General features: G+C 38.7%; 2 protein-coding genes across 2 annotated transcripts; both read left to right on the top strand.

Moving 5' to 3' along the window:
* The first annotated feature begins 11,066 nt into the window (after window positions 1-11,066).
* Window positions 11,067-16,934, top strand: LOC140945400 (allatostatin-A receptor-like). The gene is made up of 4 exons (XM_073394433.1): window positions 11,067-11,280; window positions 12,388-12,661; window positions 14,512-14,766; window positions 16,524-16,934. Exons 1-4 carry the CDS (start codon window positions 11,153-11,155, stop codon window positions 16,932-16,934), a joined length of 1,068 nt encoding a protein of 355 aa, XP_073250534.1. The 5' UTR covers window positions 11,067-11,152.
* Window positions 16,935-18,247: 1,313 nt separating this feature from the next.
* On the top strand, window positions 18,248-19,672 carry LOC140945778 (uncharacterized). The gene is made up of 2 exons (XM_073394823.1): window positions 18,248-18,911; window positions 19,260-19,672. The coding sequence occupies exons 1-2, from the start codon at window positions 18,248-18,250 to the stop codon at window positions 19,670-19,672; spliced, it is 1,077 nt and encodes a 358-aa protein (XP_073250924.1).
* Window positions 19,673-19,749: the final 77 nt, after the last annotated feature.

Raw genomic sequence — 19,749 nt, 5'->3', positions numbered from 1 at the left:
TGAGAACCGTACGAAGCCAAGTTCGTTGTTGTCAGTGCCAGTCCTACAAACGGATCAAATGTGACCTTTAATGTGGTCATCTGGCTTTCATTTCTGTCTATCAAGGTTCTCCAGTCAACTATCCACCTTTGACGGATATTTTTTAAACGATAAATATGTAAAGAGGAGTAAAAAAGGGTTTCCTCGATACAGCCGTCGACTACTAATTGGACGCAGCGGCGAGTGAAGCTGATCTGCGACATGACTTTCGATTGTCTGCAGCAATTTAATTTATCGAGTGCCTGGAATCAGAAGGAGAAAACTCAGCAATCGTTTGTTGTACACGAAGTCGTGTGAGGTTTGAGGAGACAAACCATCGAACATGAAACGATTTAACAGGCATTCGATTTATGACTCCGATCCGTAGTTGTACAGTAGAAAGCACTGACACAGCACTGAAAGCAACAGGCCGCCCGATCTTTACTGATGTAGTTCACTGGGAATGTTCCTTGTATCTTTTCTGTATGAGCGTAGATGTTTAAGAATTGATCTTTTAAAAATAAATTGTTCCCTGAATGTTCCGTTTAACATCTGGTTTCTTTATGTGTTGAATCGATAACGTTTGTTTTGCGGAACACCCAACGCAACGACTCGGGAGGAATTTTTTTAATTGCTGAGAGTTTATGCCATAGTTATGGGCTCCTGTTTATGCCTTTTTTACGTTGTCCTTTTAGAATAATCTTTATACTTATACGTCATTTGGCTACTATTGCAATGAAAGCGTTTTATGATGAAGCGCTATCATAAAGAATTGCTTTCAAACAATGTTACGATTTTCAGCCGGTATCAATCGACTGAGCTAGCGGACCGCATGGCATGGCTTATTTTATTATAGCGCGCATTTAGCTGGCATTTTAAGCAAAAAGTTGGCCTCATCCTATACCGTGTATTTTGATCACCAGTCAGGAGCTATTTGCAGGTATTTCTAAGTTTATATAGGGTAAACAGAGAGATCGGAGACTGGTTTTCCAGCGTAGGTACGTAAAAATACACGTAGGTAAATGTTTGTTTCAAAGCAGGACAGGGTGGTAAATCTTATTCTTATCATCTGCAACATTTATCTGAGGAATACCAGAGAATAAATATGAATTATGGGGATATATAAAATCGAACATAAACTTCCGGAAGACTCCCACTTCGCGAACAATGAATCTTAAATTAAGTAAATTTCCTCGCGTGCAGCTTACTCGCTTCCGATTGGTTCAAAGACAATCAGCTATTGTCACAGCTCACACATGCGCACAATCGTGACACAGTCCCTTTAAAACTCATACTTGGTATACGATCGACTGTTTTCTGTAAAATATCTATTCGGAGAAGCAAATACTGTCTAGAATTTTCTATTTCTTGAGAACGGCTAAAAATTTCTGGAGGACCGTTCCATTCATGTTCAATTTTCGAAGCTTATCTAATAAATTCCCTTCGATCTTCCTAGATAAGTCGGAAAGAGGAAGGAACCTCTGCCAACATGCATTTAGCATGTTCCAAATTCAAATGCAACCGAGCCTCAGTCTCTATCTCGCTTTCAAACTAACCACCGCGCGACTTCTCGAAGTTTTCATTCGGCGAAAAAATTGAGATGCAAATAAGCTATAAAAAAAAATCTTTAATTTTTTATCCTTTTTTTTAATTAAAAATCTAGACATCCATTAAAACATATTTACCCGAAAAATATACCATACAGATACGCGTGAAATATTGAAAGCATCGATCAAATAAATACAACTTGGATTCTGTAGCCTCGTGATCTTATTTTGAATTAATGTTATGATTGAACAAATTAACACAAAAGAATAGGCATAGAAATTTTTTCTTAAATATTTTGATTCAAAAACCCATTAGTTTATCCTTCCAAGAACCTTGGGGAGTACTTGCTGGATTGTGGATCCGTTCACGCAAGTAAAATTGGCTAAGCACATGATATGGTTAAATCTAAAAGAAAAGCCATCTCAAATCGGGGTGCACTTTCCAATTTCTATAAAAAAAGGAGTAGTGCGTGAAATTGAAGCGGCAGGCATTTGTTTTGTTATCGAGTGTGGGCGCAGAAAAAGTCAGCAAATCCCCAGAGTACGCCTGCGTGCACAGATAAAACTGGTTTATACAGTATGAAACTTGCCTGACTTCAATCTCGACCCAGAGCTCTTCTGCGCATGTAGAGGAGAGAGATCAAGAGCTCTCGAGAACCCTGGGACAAGATTTTCTCTGATTGGTTTCAGCAAAAAACAATAAAAGTGTTTCTGATTGGTCCATATAAATTTGCACGAGAGCGGTTGAACATGCGGCGTGTCTGGCGGATGAGCGGGTTTTTCCCTAGAAATGTTCAAGTAAACACGACCGGCTGATTCTTGATTTCAGCGATTCCAAAACAACATTTGCACGACTAATTAGGCAGAATTACTGGATTTTCTAATTTTCAAATAAAATAGCTTAGCAACATATCGAATATTGAACTAGAAAATGATTTGAATGTGAAACATGAAATAAAAATACACCGACATCTTTGGCAGCTATATAGTTAAAGAATCATGACACATTTCTGATTTTTCTTTGACTTCCATGTTATCGTATTCATACGAAGTAGCCGAGTATGAATGAAAACTTGAGCTTTTTGTCGTAAATTGCCCAAAAACAGACTTGCAAGAAAAAAAAAACAGATAAAGGAAATCGTTCCCTAAAGTGATGCGTGTACAATGCGACTAGATATTTATAGTTGTCTTCTTTAATTTTTCCACGATGTCGCATTTCAAAGCAGCTTCGCTGAAGTGTTAATGTTCATGAACAAACATAAATAAAAGGATGTTAAATTCATATTTTGGAAAGTTTTATTGGAATTTCGATACGTTTATCTTAATAAGCCATTCGGGTTTCACTTACCGCCTCGTGAAGTAGTCCACAGAAATACTTAATCATCTGTCAAGCATACGCAAACTTCAAGTCTTAAATCTGTGATTGGGAACGTTTCACGGTATTTTTTCAGCAGCCACCACAAGAGCCTTGGTTATCTGAAAATTCTTCAAGGCCGTTAACTGAATTTCTTCAGTTCTAATACCGAGGCAGCACAAGGCTTTCGCGATGAAGTAGATATAAAAGAAGCAAAAAGTTTTGGTTGGATAAGAGAGCATGCGCTGTGAGGCCCAAATAGCCAGATTTTGGCTACTGTGGCGCAGAGTTTCCCAGAACTTACGCGGGCATTCCCAAACCCGTAAGTACTGGGGTCGAAAATGGCCTGACTCGTCTAAATCGCGGAATGATCGGCATATCAAGGGACTTTGAAGATGTCAGCAAAGTCGCTTCCTCTTTCCCGACTTATCTAGGGAAGATCGAAGTGACTCTTGTTGTTGGGTATGACTTTTTGGGCCTGCGAAAGGCGTTGTTATGTGTTCAAAGGTTGATAATCATTTACAAGAGGGGAAAATCCTCTCCTAACTCTCTGACAAAATTCGCATAAATTGAATTCTTCTACCAAATCGTTGACTCTTTCCTGCCTTCGTGCTCCTAAATTATATTTTGCTCAAACATTGCTCAGAAAGACCAAAAATTGCTGTAGGTTGCTAGAACCTCAAAAAGTTGCTCGAAATGCCAAAAGTTGCACAGAAGTTGCCGAGCACAATCAGGACATTACGTGTTGCAAAACAATGAAACGGCTGCCATGTTGGTGCACCAAGAAAATCTTAGGGGAGTTTTTTTTAATTTTTTTCTAATGTAATAAAACGCTTTCTTTTAGGGACTGTGCAATAATTATCAGGAGGGGGGGCTGAAAAACTAGAGTTATCTAGCAAAAACTTAGACAGTACCCCCCCTCCAAGACAAAAAAATTAGTTCTAGCCCTCCCTCTGTTATGTTAAAAATAACGTCGCACCCACCCCCCCCCCCCCCCCCCCCCTCCCACCACACTGGTAAACTCAAGACCGGACTGAGCTGCCATCACAGCTTCAATAATGACAAACGTTATTATGTAACAGCTAGTATCGAGAAGGATGTTGATCGCTTGATTGAAAATTTAGACAATGCTTTTGCTAAGTACCGGGGTGCTTACCACATTGGCTCAAAATCTAAAATTTCTGAAGCCAGAAAGAGAAAGGAGGAGAGAAAAAAAATCAAAGAACAGGAGGTTGAACGCTTCACATAACAGACGAAAAAGAGCTTGCATTATACTTAGATCCTTGGGAGGAGAGCCTGTTGAACTTTGTTATGAGCCACATATATATGGAATTCAGCAAATCGATTCAGTCGATGAAGAAACATTACTTTTATTCACATCAAAAACCGACAAAGCTTGTCTACGAGATCTGTTTGATTCCCATTGTTTTATGGGGGAAGCTGAAAAACAAGTTCATGATTTTTGCTTTACATAGGATCAGCTTAATTAATTAGAAGACGGGTTAAAATTGATCAGTTGTGAATTTGCTTTTCATTTTGATGGAATATTTTCAATAATCGTTTAACAGCTGTTCGTGTTGATATTTGTTACAGTCTATCATAATGCCTGTATTGAGAATCTTTTATTGCGTTTAATTTTATTTACATTTCGAATAAAACTTAAGGCCCCCCTTCCGTCAAATGAGTGATTTTACTTTGAGCCCCCCCTATCTTGGCAGCAATTTTACGTAATGCCCCCTGCCCCCTCTAGTTTTTCAGCCCCCCTTCCTGATAATTATTGCACAGTCCCTTATTTCAAATACATTTGCATATGCTGGCCACCTGAGTGTAAACGGTGATACCACACGGATTAGTGATTTTAAATCAACTCTCATAGTAAGCTTGGGCTGCCTGTGGGCGAGCGTGATTACATGCAGAATTTTCAGACCGGACTTAGCCGCGATCCCGACACAGTGGCCAATGTGACTACCATTTTGTGTAATATCACAGAATTTAGCAGCGTGATATCTTTTAATAAATTATATATCATCTGGTAGGGCTCATCACATGCAAGCTATCCATTAATCTGAATCTAAATAGTTTGGCGCGAGTTATACTCCACTGAGTCCGATTGTCATAACTATTAATATCTTTACACAAGATTAGTAAATAACCCCGCCCCCACCCCCCTCCACACCTTTGAAACATGGTGGGGTATTTACAGTTTCACTGCTCCTAGTTTATGCATGTAGTAATGCATGATAATTTATACCCAGTTGATAAGTAGATTAGTGTAGGTTAGTGATAGTGTTGTAGTTAGTCAGAGGTTAAGAGCCATATTTCTACTTCAATAAGCTATGCAGCATTATTATTATTATTATTATTATTATTATTATCATTATTATGATTATTAAACCATATCGATTTTTTTATCCCTGGGGGTAAGAGTCCATATGACGCACTCAGATCGTTTTCCGAAAATTTTGCATATCTCACCACGCATTAAACATGACAAGCCAGACAGTGATAATAAGGGCACCTGCCTTAAAAATATAAAAAAAAGACCCATTATATTGATTGAAGTTATCTCTACATCTTCTTTGCCCAAACTGATAGCACTGTCACAAGTTAAGTTTAAGCTAATAGCCCACGTTCGATATACAGTCGAAGTTCTCCTTACGACCACTCACGTAAGCGACCAGCTCCAGTTACAAGCACCTTTGTGAAATCCAGTTTGAACTGTGACTTAATCTTTGTAACGAAAAGCTCTCGTAAGCGACTGCGACAACTTTTGGAATTACCCAACTCGACTTTTCCTTTGTTTTTAATCCCTCGTAATCTGAACACTGCGCTATTGGCGACTTAAAGATATGAAGACACACATTAAACATTAATATCGTTTATTCTTCTCTCTATGAATTATGAATGAGTTTCTGAGGCTCTTGTGAGCGACCGCCATCTCTTACTTTACCATGCGAATTTCCGAGGTGGTCGCTTACGCGAGCTTCGACTGTGTCAAAATTCCAACATGAGTCCGAGGCTTTCATGCCATTTTTCTATATTTGGTTTGGTTTTCTTTGTGCTCAGGTCTCTTCTGGGAATTGAGAGACTATGAAGTCGTAAACAAATTTGCAATTTACCCAAAAGCCTCGGAGTCATGTTAGAATTTTAATATATCGAGCGTGGGCTATTCAAAGCACGTTTAACTCTTGTAAGGACAATTTATCCCCAGCTACAAAAAAGACAAGGTACTTAGTGCGTTATGAAGGAAAGAGGAGTTGGTTACAATAAGTTCATTTACTTAAATGTGGTATCATGGTAAGCGTCGCTGTTGTGTTTGAAGAAGATCTTCGTGCGAACTAAGTAAGTTGTCTGAATGAGGTTTTTAAGTAGCCACCTGGAATCAAGCAGTACTGATATTCTAATTTCTAGATGAGATGCGAATATTGGGGCAGCTTATAGAATTTTAAAGCGGTCAAAAGTTTACGTTAGGATTCAGGTAATTTTTCTTGCAACTTGAATTGTAATTCAAGGCGAGAAGTTGAAAGAGAAATTGTCTGTTGTTTAACAGAAAGTTTATTCTACCAACTTTCTCACAAGATTATAGGAAATGAAGAATCTGAAATGCTTTCTCTGTGTAATGATACATGTAGATGCAAGGGAAGATGGTACTCAAATGCTCGTTGCGTAAAACCTTAGCGGAATATAATTTTGCTTGTCCTGCGGAGTCTGAGATAGTCTGAGAGATATTTCTCTAAATTCTTATAAAATACGCCGGGTGCTTGTTGTTGCGGAAACCATTGTGTGGATGTGTCATGTGGGTTTTGTTCATTGTTTTTTTAATCTTTTCAGTTTTACGTAATTTGGTGATCACACCCATCCGCAACAGACCACGAGTCTTCGTATTTGAGACGGGAAGTATATGGTTGAACTTTCCTGTTATAATTTCCTAAAATAGACCGCTGTGTCCAACTTTTACAAAAAGAAACAGCCACGAAAACCTTCGACACTGCTTGTAAGGGCGCCCTGAGTTATCCTTGCCGAGTTTAAGAGCCCGGATATGTCGGAGGCGATCGAAGCTTTTGCACCGCAAAGTCGCCAAATTTTACAAACGCAATTTTATCACTCAACCCTTTGGCAAATAAACTGATTTTAACAAGCTCTATCCATCAGAGTCCATGGACTTTCGCTATTTGCATAGATCTGAATTTCAAGTAAAATCCAATTATGATCTTGGTCAATATGTTGTTGACCATTTTGAATGACGTCAGGGAACCCACCCTCATCTGGTAGAGCTCGTGGGCTTGTGCGTCGTGAACCGGAATAACCAATTTGTTAATGATTACTTAACATTACACCATGCATACACCGAATTTCCAATTCCCTCCTTATGATGACTACGAAGAGTGTTGACGATGGATTAGTATTTTGTATATTTAGCATACCAAGCATGGGCAGGCCAGAAAATCATACCAGAGCCACCATAATAATAACAATAATAATAGCAATAATTAATTAATAAATTATAGAGCGGTTTTCACTTGACTGTCGAAAGTAATTGAGGAATTGGTTTGGTTTTGGTTTTACTACGCCCTTTGGTTGGCTAGTGTATTTACTTTGGTTTTGGTTTTACGACAGTCAAGTGAAAACCGCTCTAATAATAATAACAAGAACAACATGATATTGATTGTCATTACCCACATCCTTTAGATCTGTCCGTTATTTATAAGTCACGAGTTAATTGCATCAGCTGTCAACTTCTGCGCTTGCTTGAGCTTATATACAAAAACCGTTAACAATGTAGGCTAAATTTATCCAAAACTGACGTTAAAAAAAGGAGAGATATTACGAAGTCGAAAGGAACTGTTTAGTCTGGTCGGGAAAGCGTCGATGTTGCGTGGGGAGAAAAGATAAATATATATACCTTGCAAACTCAGTAAGTTTAAGTTGTCAAGAAGTAACTGTTCTTATCTACCCACTTTAGACCAAGCAATGATACTATTTTTGAATGTTCTTTTCCGATCTACATACACTGACGTAGTTTCAGTTTTAGATTAGTGTAGATAAGGTTATAGGATCTACGTTTTAGGCAATGTTTCTTGCAACTTGTATCCCACAATTTACGAGACAAGGGTTATACAAAAAATTATATATTGTTTAATCGATTCATTCTACTAGTTTAGACACACAAGGCGGTTAGGGTGATTTTTTTTCTTAACCCGTGAAATAGGTATTATAATCCTACGCACTATGTTTCACTAATTCTATTGTCTTCTTTTGATTATTTGTAGCTATTTTTCAAGTTGTTATTAACTGTGTTGTTCACGGGCCGAGTAAAATCGCTCTAATAGCAAACGAACAGGGGTACCAAACGACCAAATGTTTCTAAGACGTCAGGAGTGTTGTCTCAATTGGTTTTGGTTTTTGCTTTAGAAGCCTGCTTTGTTGATTTGGGGCTGCCCTTTATGAAAACTATGTGTGTATATATGTATGTGTGTATGTATGTATGTATTAATTTTATTTATTTGTTCTATTGTTGGTCGACGATGCCAGTGTCCTCTTTAAGTCCTTTTTAAAATATGTATCCCCTATAGTGGTTTCTGTGGCTTGGTTATAGATCACAGAAGACTTCGAAACCAAATATGGCTTGAAAATAATCAGTGACGCACTCGCCTAAGGCTCTCTACCACTTTTTCCGGTTTTATAAACCACATTTTGATGTCATCCATGATCTATTTAAATTGAAATTGCCATTAGCGAATTCCTCATTTTTGTTATTACAATGTCATATTTGTCTAACTTAAAATAACAGACTTCAGAAAAACATTGTGAAAGTCCATTCTCAAACTTGGCCAAACAACGTCGACTATTTCAACATTTTCAAGAGACGAAACAAAGGATCCTTCATTTATTGTTCGACTTCTTAACCATGACAGCAGATGTTCATTTTTAACTTAGAATAGATCGACGTATATCATAATAATTGGTTGGTTTTGGGTTCGGAGTTTGGCCTTACCCTTAGCCACGCTGACGCCATTTGTGCACTTAAGTTGCTATTTCAAAAGAACACCGCAAAAAGTAATTCATTTGTTAAATACACTTGACGCCAAAGTTAAATTTAGGAGACAATAAATCTTCAAACGAGATAATTTTCCCCAATCTTTCGTACAATTCTAACTACAGTGTGAGAAATGGAAAAATTTCTACCCAATCATGTTCATGACATGGTAGCATAACCCATTGTTTTGATAAATTGTCGTTTGGATTAGATGATATATATTTGTTTTGGTATATTTTTAGATGAAACATGATCTTGTCCTCAAATTGACTTCAGTTTCTGTTTCTGTTTCCGTTTCCTCGAACCAACAAATTCTATTTTAAACCTTCTGGGAAGTAGTTTAAAGCTATTTCAAAATTGCTTTAAGTTCCAGGCATTGCTGTTATATTTTACCCATAAAACCAAAATAGTCATAGGAGCTTCATACGTGCTATTTCAGATCTATTTGAATACTCTCTGACAAGTTTTCCCTCTATCTGAGAAATATTTGGTGCTAAAAAGCATTTTAAACATAATACCTAAACTATATTTTCAGAACAAGGGTATTTGCAAGTATTTAAACTCGATTTTTTTTTTAAAATAAGTACCAATAAAGAATTTTATTAAGAGTTGCGGTCATTAGATTAACCAAAAAAATTGCTATAAATTTAATCCGGCATGGCTTACATCAAGAGACTATAAAGGGGACAGATAGGGCATCCCCCATATACACCCTTTTCCCCTAGGTAATCCGTCTCGAGTTATTTTTAGAATCGGGTTTAAGTTACCTCGCGCGAGGCGTGGATGTTTCGTGGAGGTTTCGCATGACCAAACGCCTTGCAAAACATGTCGGGCGAGAGGCAATGAAAGCGTAAAAAGATCGAGAGCATTCCTGAATATTGAAACGAAATGAGTCGGCGCTCACCTGGGAAAAAGGAATCGCTGGACTCTTTGACAACCCGTGAAATCAGTTTAACTCGAAGTTGTCGTAACCTCAGTGCTTTAATAAAATGAGAAATTTCGCCGGTCTATTGAAACTGGTCGTTTGTACAATTTAGGGAGTTTAAGATCCAACGACGCGGACGACAACTAGAACGTCAAAAAAACAATAGGTTTAATTAGCAAAACAACAACTTCGCACGTGCAAGACACTTTTTTGTTCATTTCCTTCCCGTTTTTGCACGACTACGACGTGAAAATGCCTAATTTCGCGTTTTATGGAGGACGTAAATAAGCAACGACGAAATTTTATTTCTCTTTCTGAGCTTGAATATGGTCCCTTGAAATTCAGCGTTAAGAGGGTTCGCCTACAATTGACAAAGTAAGTGGGTAGGAATAATCGCTATAAAGACTGAAAAAAATAAACATCAAACCAGAAATTGCTCTCTTCAAACTGTAAATTATAAATGATCCTGAGAGAATATTCAGTGTGTTAAGGATTTCCCTGCTCTGCTTTATGCAAGAGAGAAAGGACGATTCTTTTTTAATTTCGGTTTCGCTGACACAGCTTTTGCAGAAATCTCGCTGTAGTCGTTTTCTTCGACAAAAGGAATAGCAAAATCGCTCTCCGCGTCTTCCCCCATTCTGTTCTGCGTCATTTCGTGAAGGACGCGTGGCTCTCAGCGTGGGTCATCCACGCGGAACACATTCGCGCTATGTGATTGGCTGTTGTCTAATCCCCCTTGAGATCTGTGGTGTTAAAAATAACTCGAGACGAATTACCTATGGAATAGGGTGTATATGGGGGATGCCCTCTCTGTCCCCTTTATAGTCTCTTGCTTACATGTAATCTGTCGGCAATGATCATAGTAAAACGGATTAACAGCGTCTTATTTTTTTCCAAAAGTTTTGTAGAGAAGGCCACTTCCGAGTTCCGAAAACACTGTCTCATTTTCAAAACGAGGCCAAGTGCACAACCTTTCTTGTAAAAATTAGTTTTATTCGCATGAGAATTAAAAATCATTTCCATAACAAAATTTGAGCACTTAGCCTCGTTTTCATACAGAGGTCCGGGGGAACTGGGAAATGGCCTATTGAGCCTGACTTAATTTGTACCCAGACTCCCGCACTTTATTGATGATGAGGGCCACGGGACAGGGTATTGACAGGGTATGGCGTTACGACCGTTATTAACAATCGCTTTCATTTAAATCATCATTCAGCAGATCAGAAGAAGCTTCAGGCAGGCTAGGACCCCGGTTTAATTCAGACTGAGCCATGTCTGTTTACAGTAATTCCGATTCAGCCAATATTGTGTTAATTGTGGTCCACTCCGTACTCACAATCGTAAACATTGCAGGAAACTTTCTGGTCTGTATCATCATTATAAAGAATCGAGACATGAGGTAGGCTTTGAGATTGAAAAGAATCTAAGTCTAATTAAAGTAACTTATTAAGAAGTAACTATTGTAGAAAAAATGTGAGCCAAGAAAACATCAGCATTTTCTGTTAATATCTTATTATTATTATTATTATTATTATACTATTGTATATCCAGAAAAGAGACTTTAAAAGCTTCATTAAAGGGGCTATGTCACCAATAATTTAGTTTGTATATTTCTTATATTTTGTTTCTTGCATTTTCAAAGCGCGCTGAGATTACATGTATGTATAGCTGCGCTCTATAAGAATTTTACCATTATTATTATTATTATCATTATTATTATTATTATTATTTTTCTGCTATTGTATATCCAGAAAAGAGACTTTAAAAGCTTCATTAAAGGGGCTATGTCACCAAGGTATGTTTTTAAGGTCAATTCTGAGCTGTCTTCATTCATACAACATAAATTTACATAATTAATGCTGCTATGGACTTATGAAGAAGATATCAAACAAATTTCATTAGGGAGCACTAACCATAATAATTTTTTGGCGTTTTTTGTTGGCTCAGCATTAAGACTTGAAAAGGTTTGCCCAACTTGAATAAACTTCAAAATCGTTCAAACTATTAGTCGTAGTGACAGGTACGTCAACATTGACATTACCATTGCAACCGAGTTTTGACATCCATTTTAAAATTTCCAATAAAAAAGGTTTGCACAATTCTCTGATATTACATTAATTTAGCATTATTTTATTCCATTTCTTTTTAGCTGTCAATGTAATCTAGCCTCTTTGGTGGATGGTTTTTGTTCTTTCTTTTATGATTCTACCATACACCTTACTCTATTTAAAATCATTTCGTCCGTGAACATATATTTCCGCGATATTTGCAACTGTCGACTTGTGTCTTTTTATTCCATTCGATGTATTTTATCGATTTTCTACTTAACTTTTAAATTCTAAACATATTTTTACCATCGTTATAGATTTCTTGTCCGCAACTGAACGCCCAGATAACTTATCAGGTGGAGATCTGGCCCCATCGAAACTGTTTTATTTTTCGTATATTTTCCATAGCCTATTGTCAATTAATTAACTGTCATGATCAATGTTTATTACACCGACAGGAATCTACTCGACTATCTTCTTCTGAATTTGGCCATCGCAGACAGCTCAACTGTTATATTTTTATCACCCAAGTACATTTTTTCCCACGCCTTCTCACATCCAGAAGGATCATTGGGCGACGCCCTGTGCATAGCGGTGACTGGTGGAAACATTGGATGGGTTGGCGCCGTCACCAGTGTATTTTGTTTGGTTGCCATAGCTGCTGAACGATACTACGCCGTGGTTCATCCAATTAAATACGTGGCAAGGCCGCTTCGTAAACGTAATTTGAAGGTGCGATTACTTCAATTTATTGCCCCCGCAGGGATTTCGCCCAGAAGGCGAAATCCCGAGGAGGCACTCTAGTAACTCGCGCGTATATTAAGGAAAGTACTTACAGTTGAAATATACAGTCAGTATGCCAGAAAAAATCTCTATTTGCTTGAACAGGCGCCGCGAGGAATTGGTAGGTAATGATGACCTTTCTATTGTTTGCACCCGCAAGTACGAAATGGTTAGGATGACGTAAAGACAGAAAATCCCGAAGGGACCGCTTAGGTAGATTTTGTGACATTGATTGTGCAGTCACACTTCGATACTCTTTTGCGTTACGTGTTATCAGTGACATTCTTTGGAGCAGTTGTTTTGAAAGTTATTGACCAAAAGACACTCGTTAAGCGCAGATGAAGTTATAAGGTGCATATAACTGTCTATATGTAACCACTTGGAGAGTTTGCAGGACACGCACGAGTTCACAAGTCTTTGAATGGAAACCTTGCCAGACACTCTTTCTCTCTCTTTGACCGGAATAAGACTCAGCCCTAAACAGGCAAGACGAGTGAACAACTGCTAGCTTATCACTAGCAGAACGATGGACGATTGCAGAAATTCGCCGACAATCAAATTCTGTGCTGACTTATTCCCTCCTCACTGATGTCCTTCCGTTAGAAAGTGTAAAATAAGACAAGAATGCCCGAGCGTGAATTGGTCAAACGTCGTTTTAATTTTTAAGGCTTACTTTCCGGCAAATAAAATGAACTGAATGCAAAAAGTGAAATAGAAATAGCGAAAAATTCAACTTCTAATTAAATCTTTTCTTATGGTTTAGAATAAACTATTCTCGAAACTGAGAATGTTTTGATAAAAGCTGTCTAAATCGAACTGAACAGTGTGCATGAAACCTTGCGTTTCCTGTATTTATCTCACCTATTGTATGGAATATGTGTGAAAATCTTCATTGTGAATCGGTATATTTCAAAGAGCTACACAACGAGCAAGACAATATTGACCGACAATATTGCTGGTTTTCAGTGTCACGCCTTTCAAAATAGATCAAAATCAAAATCAAAACCGTTTAATAGATAAAGTCCAGAATCTGGGAAATGAAAGGAGGTACGTATACAAAGACCCTCGCCAAGATTCGGGTCAGAGGAATATTTCGTATACGAGATATCCAAAGAAATGTTTTACCCACACTTATAGAGATTTGTATGGAGACGTCATGCTGGTGCTCACCTGGATGAGCTCCAACATGGCGGAGGGAAACCAACAGAAACATCTGTTACCGAGTTTTGCTACAAAAGCGTGTGTTTATTCTTCAAGAAACTCATAAACATTAAAGTAATACTTTTTCTACTGCATGAACTGTTTAGATAGCAAAATTTCCTGAAATAAGTCTTTTTTTTAACCTACATGACAGCTCTCTTGGCCGTCATTTGAATGCCGCGTCACACAAAAGCTTGGAAATTCAAGCGTACACTATCACAAAACCAAGAACCCTTTTGAAGCGAAAATTTGTATGAAAATCAGTTTTCAGCTGCTCTAATGCATCGTGAAAGTAAAATCTCGGTAAGATTGATAGTTTTTTAGTTTGAATTTTAGTGACGTCATGTGAAAACCAACCATGTGAAATGTGTCATGTGAATGTGTCATGTGTCATGTGAAAAACAACAGAGCGGGGGCAGCTGTAGTGTCAGCTATTACCAGCCGTAAATATAGTACTCGCAATGTGTTTTCGCATTTACTGAGAGTAAACAATTACTTCTGAAAATTTTGGTGTATGGCAGATTTAGAGTGCCCCCCATCCCATCAGCCCCCTGGAAACCAAACCATATTTACCCCTTGTTTTTTTTATATCAAAACAGGTGATAATTACTTGCACGTGGATTCTTGGGGTGATCTTCAATATTCCAGCGTTTATATACAGGAGATATAACGAGGAAAGGAAATACTGCATCAACACGTGGCCAAGTGTGTGGGTCGGCAAGGCCTACAGTCTAAGTTGGCTTTTGCTCGCAGTTCTCTCAACTTCCCTTATGGCCGTGCTATACTTTCGTGTGGCGTATACAATGTGGTTCAAAAAGGAAGAACATCGTAGAGAAAGCAATCTGCGACAGAGGGTAAGATGATCTAAAACTTAACCGTGTTAACGGGTATTACAGGTCAAGCGTATCCCCCAAGATTCCATTAATATTGTCCAATTCCCTGAATGTGACGTAAATGTCTTCGAAGCCGATTTTATCTATTCAAAGATTTTCAATCTGACCAAATACAGAGAAGTTATCGTAAAATATTCACTGCTTATTACGCATGCAGGAATGCCGACTTGAATTTGACACCAAATACGGGAACAACTAACGGATTGATTTTTCAGATAATCAATTCATTAATAGAATGTTGAGGGGGTACGCTTGATCAGCCTTGACTGCAACTAGTACTCCATATAACTCACCGTATAGTCGCCCTTAAATTAGAAGGGCTAGAGTAATGTTTATTACCTAATCGGCTCCTGTTATTTCCTATGAATAACAAGTCCTGCGTGGTGAATGACATTACACGACATAATTTATTATCTGGACTATATCATGATGTCTCCCCATGTATGGTAATACTCTGGAATCCAGGACATTTTTGCTTGTGGAATCTGGAAGCCAGGGCTTTGGAATCTGGAGTTCACTTCAAGGAGTATATCCTGAATACCGCTAACGACTGAAATTAATCCGAAATCCAAGTTCCACAGACATCCGAAATCAAGTACCTGGAATCCGGAATCCACAGCTTGGAATCCAGAATCCAAGGCTGTCTTCACTCGGATTTCTTTACATGGGGCGAATGATGTGCAAACCGCTAACATGAAGTAACTGCGAATTCCTGTGGCTGCTCTAACTCTGCCTTTAGTTAATTAATAGTAATAACTTTTTAAATGGTATCGATGTTTTCTTGACTTAAAAATAGCTCTCTAGAGAGAGAATGTTTTACAGTTCAGTGTTATGTTATGTCTGCAAAACGTAACTAAGCCCGCAATCCTTATCTCCAGCGGATCGGCTTGCTATGTCATATAAGCATTAAAAAGGACCCTTGTTTTGTCGAAGATATAAAGCATGATATCTTGCATCGAAGACGCAAAAGTCAAACCTTTTTTGCAATATTATTTTCACTAGAAAAAAGAAAATTGATATCATGACAATCAACAACTAGAGCGTAATAGACTATCCTTGTTATAGCATTTTGTATCTGGCCTACGTGGAGGGTGGGGGCTTATCCTTTATCTTACTTACGGAAATTACGGATATACGAAACGACTTCATAGTGTTTTGGACATATTGAATTCTGCAAGCAGAATACTGCAGTGCTGATCGTACTACGTGAAAATTAACTCTTCAAGGCATCAACACCAAACCGAAAGAACTCAAAACAGAGCGGGATTGTAGCCATAGACAGCTGTTTCGCCCTCTTTGGGGCTCGTGGTATGGCGTGATTCTGTGGGTGTTGAGAGTTCTAGGTCAGGGCTTAAATCAGAGTGCGGGGACATTTTTCATCAGAGCTTTCTTTGGTTGTTACGCCATACTGACGAGCCCCAAATGATAGGGGGAAACAGCTGTCTATGGCTACAATCCCGCTCTGTTTTTTATTGAGTTCTTTCAGTGTAGTGTTGATGTCTTGCAGAGTTAATTTTCACGTGGTACGATCAGCACTGCAGTATTCTGCTTGCAGAATTTAATATGTCTAGTTTTCATTTTTTCTGATCAGGTCTTTATAGATCCTACATTCGTCGACATATTCGTTTGCGGTCCTTTGCAGTCCCTTTTGGTTAATGTTTGTACTTCACAGTGTTTTACCGTTTTTAATAGTGTTTATATTATGTTTGTGCTAACAGGCTGTTCCGAGGATGCGAAAACGAGCCACCTTAATGGTAATGCTTGTCAGCCTCGTCTTTGGAATATGTTGGGTGACTGACCGGACCAATTACGTGATAGTGCATTTTTATTCCCCTTCGGATGCATTCTTCTCACTCGCGGCGTCAAACACGCTGGTTTTGATCAATTCAACTATCAATCCCATTGTGTATGCATTGGTCAACCATCGTTTCAGGGAAAAAGCGAGGATGATGCTACAACGCATTTGCTGCCCCATTTCTAACACAGCGCTTCCTGGCGCGGATGGACCGCAAGTGATGGCCCTTCAGCAACGTAGGACAGGAGGCATCCCAGAACAACATTCAAGGCTACCTTCGATCACTGATAATACGCAATCTTCTATCACTGAACCACCTTTCTACTCCATGTGAGGAAATCCAGTCTTGGATTCTGGATATTTCTATGCTGTGGACTCCAGATACCTTGTCACTGAAATTTGGATTCCGGATTCAGATCTTTTATAGCGGGATTCCGGATTCCTTGAGCTGAATTCCGGATTCCAAGGCCAAGGACGCCGAATTCAACAAAGTAAACACTTAGCGAATTGCGGAATCCAAATTACCCGAAACTGGGTAAACTTTGTTAAAGAGGTAGTCTCAAATGTCATACGTCTCAAGCCCCTAACCTAGCTGTGACGTCCGACATTTCAGGCTATTTTAAACTAGGAATAACAGAAACTTTCGAAAACAAATAAACCATAATTATAACCATTCAATTCACCAGAAGCTAATGTGCAATATACTAAGAATAATTTATTTATCAATGTTTTGAACTTTCTCTGTAATCTTTTATTTAATATTTGTTATCATGAATCACATGTCCTGACTAAGACAACAGGGAGCTTAAGCAAAGACGTTTTTGAGCGACGCAAGTTTCGTTTCTCTTATAAAGACGATTTACCTGAGATTTTGAACCAATTCATTGCCCAATGATGCAAAAAGTCCACTTCCAGTTGACGTCCGTCGCTCAAAAACGCTGTTGCTTAAGCTCCCTAATCGAGGAACGAGAACAAACGTCATAGGAAAACTAGTGGCATAGAGTGATTTTACTTAATCCGTGAAATAGGTAGTAGAATACTACGCGCTATTATGCACTAATTCAATTGTCTTCTTTTGTCTACTTGAAGCTATTTTGCGCTAGTAGTTATTATCTGTTTCACGGTTCAAATAAAATCACTCTAACAGGTGACCTTCCTTATAGTTTAGGTTCAATATATTGCGTCATTATTTATGTTTTACTTTATAGCAGCTGAACTTGAAAGTTTGTCATTTTCAAGGTTAGGGTATTTCTTATAATTAACAAGACGTGAAACGCGTATAGCATTGGTAATATGCCGTGTAATGGCCATAAAAATGCACACTTTGAAGTCCAAATCAAGGTGGCGCCTGTAAATATGCAAGACTTATTCAAACATGTCTCTGATCATATACACTGAGACAATACCAGATCAGCCGCAGTCAATAAATTTTACGTTAGGGACTTTAAGATACAAGAACGCGGACGTCATCAAAGACGCCGTAGCCGCGTGGGGCCTGTGTCGAGGACGCCGTGTTTGTGGCGGGAAAAATAAGTTAAGATGGCGGGATTCAGCGACGCGGCCACTTATTGATAGAAAAGAAAAGTAGCGAATTTGTTTTTCTCTCCGAAGTAACAGATACTAATTATATTAGTGTTTTTAGTGCAAATGGCGACTTTTAAAGAAACCCGAGAAGTTTTGCTTGCTAGCTATGCCTGTGGTATCATTACGGATGAGGAATTTTCTTTACTTTTCGAAGAAAACAGTTCAAGCAACTTAGATTTCCCTTACGACAACTACCCGCCGTTCAATCTGGAGAGCCAAAGTGAAGCTGAGTGTAGGGCGAACCTCAGGGTTGAAAAGCACCACATTCCTCTGGTAGAAGATGTTCTTCAAATTCCACAATTCTTCGTATGCGACCAGGGAACGGTTTGCGAAGGAACAGAAGGGCTTTGTATGCTTTTAAAGCGATATGCCTTTCCTTGTCGATACTCCGACATGATACCTATTTTTGGACGACCGGTTCCAGAACTTTGTATGATAAGCAACACCGTAACAGACTGGATTTATGCGCATCATAGCCACAGAATCACGCAGTGGAACCAAACCATTTTAAATCCACTGGAGCTGGAAAAGTATGCGGAAGTTGTTTTCAACAAAGGTGCGCCACTAAGCAATTGCTTTGGTTTCGTAGATGGAACCGTGCGCCCAGTTACTCGACCTGGGGAAAACCAGCGACTACTCTACAACGGTCACAAACGCGTACATGGATTAAAGTTTCAGTCCTTGGTCCTACCAAATGGGTTAATTGCACACTTGTATGGTCCAGTAGGTAAGCCACACTGCTAACAAACTAAAAATAATATTTTAGCTTGCAAGCCTCCACTTCAGTTACCCTACAAACAAACCTACTACAGGAAGATCTAAAATTGCTTTCATTACTTACTCTTTATTAAGTCTCCTCCCAATTACTATGCTTATTATAAGAAGAAGGGTTAAAACAATTGTGAGAAAAGCAAATTCGAATTTCACGGGCTTTTCCATTGACCACCCTCACCCTCACCCCCCACCGGCCCATTTTCTCTTACCACTCTCTGTCAGTAAAGAAGTAAACTGCATGGATAGCATATCAACACTGCTTTCTTTTTATTAACTTAAGTTTCTTATCTTGTCTAAACAGAAGGTAGGAGGCATGACGCAGCAATGTTGGCAGAGTCTGGCCTTTACAACAGTCTCCGGGCGCATGCTGTCTCAACAACTGGCCAACCGATGTGTATATACGGGGATCCAGCATATCCCCTTCGAATGCATCTCCAGGGACCTTTCCGGCAGCGAGTACTGACTCCCCAACAGCAAGCTTACAACAGTTCCATGAGTGCAGTTCGCTGTTCTGTTGAATGGCTTTTTTCTGATATTTTAAATTATTTCAAATTTCTTGATTTCAAACGGAATTTAAAGATAGGGCTAAGCCAAGTAGGCAAAATGTACATTGTCTGTGCAATCCTTCAAAATGTTTTGACATGCTTGTACGGTAATTCAACATCCCAGTTTTTTGACCTAGATCCACCTTCTCTAGAGCATTACTTTTCTTGATCATGCTGTTTTGTAACCACCCAACATAAGACCTAAAAACTGTTCTACGTTTATATGGGAAGATACCAAGAAAAGTA

Source organism: Porites lutea, chromosome 8, assembly GCF_958299795.1.
Source record: "Porites lutea chromosome 8, jaPorLute2.1, whole genome shotgun sequence".
In the NCBI taxonomy this organism is placed as follows: domain Eukaryota; kingdom Metazoa; phylum Cnidaria; class Anthozoa; order Scleractinia; family Poritidae; genus Porites; species Porites lutea.
The sequence above is the reverse complement of the archived record's forward strand: the minus strand, read 5'-3'. Positions and strand labels throughout refer to the sequence as shown.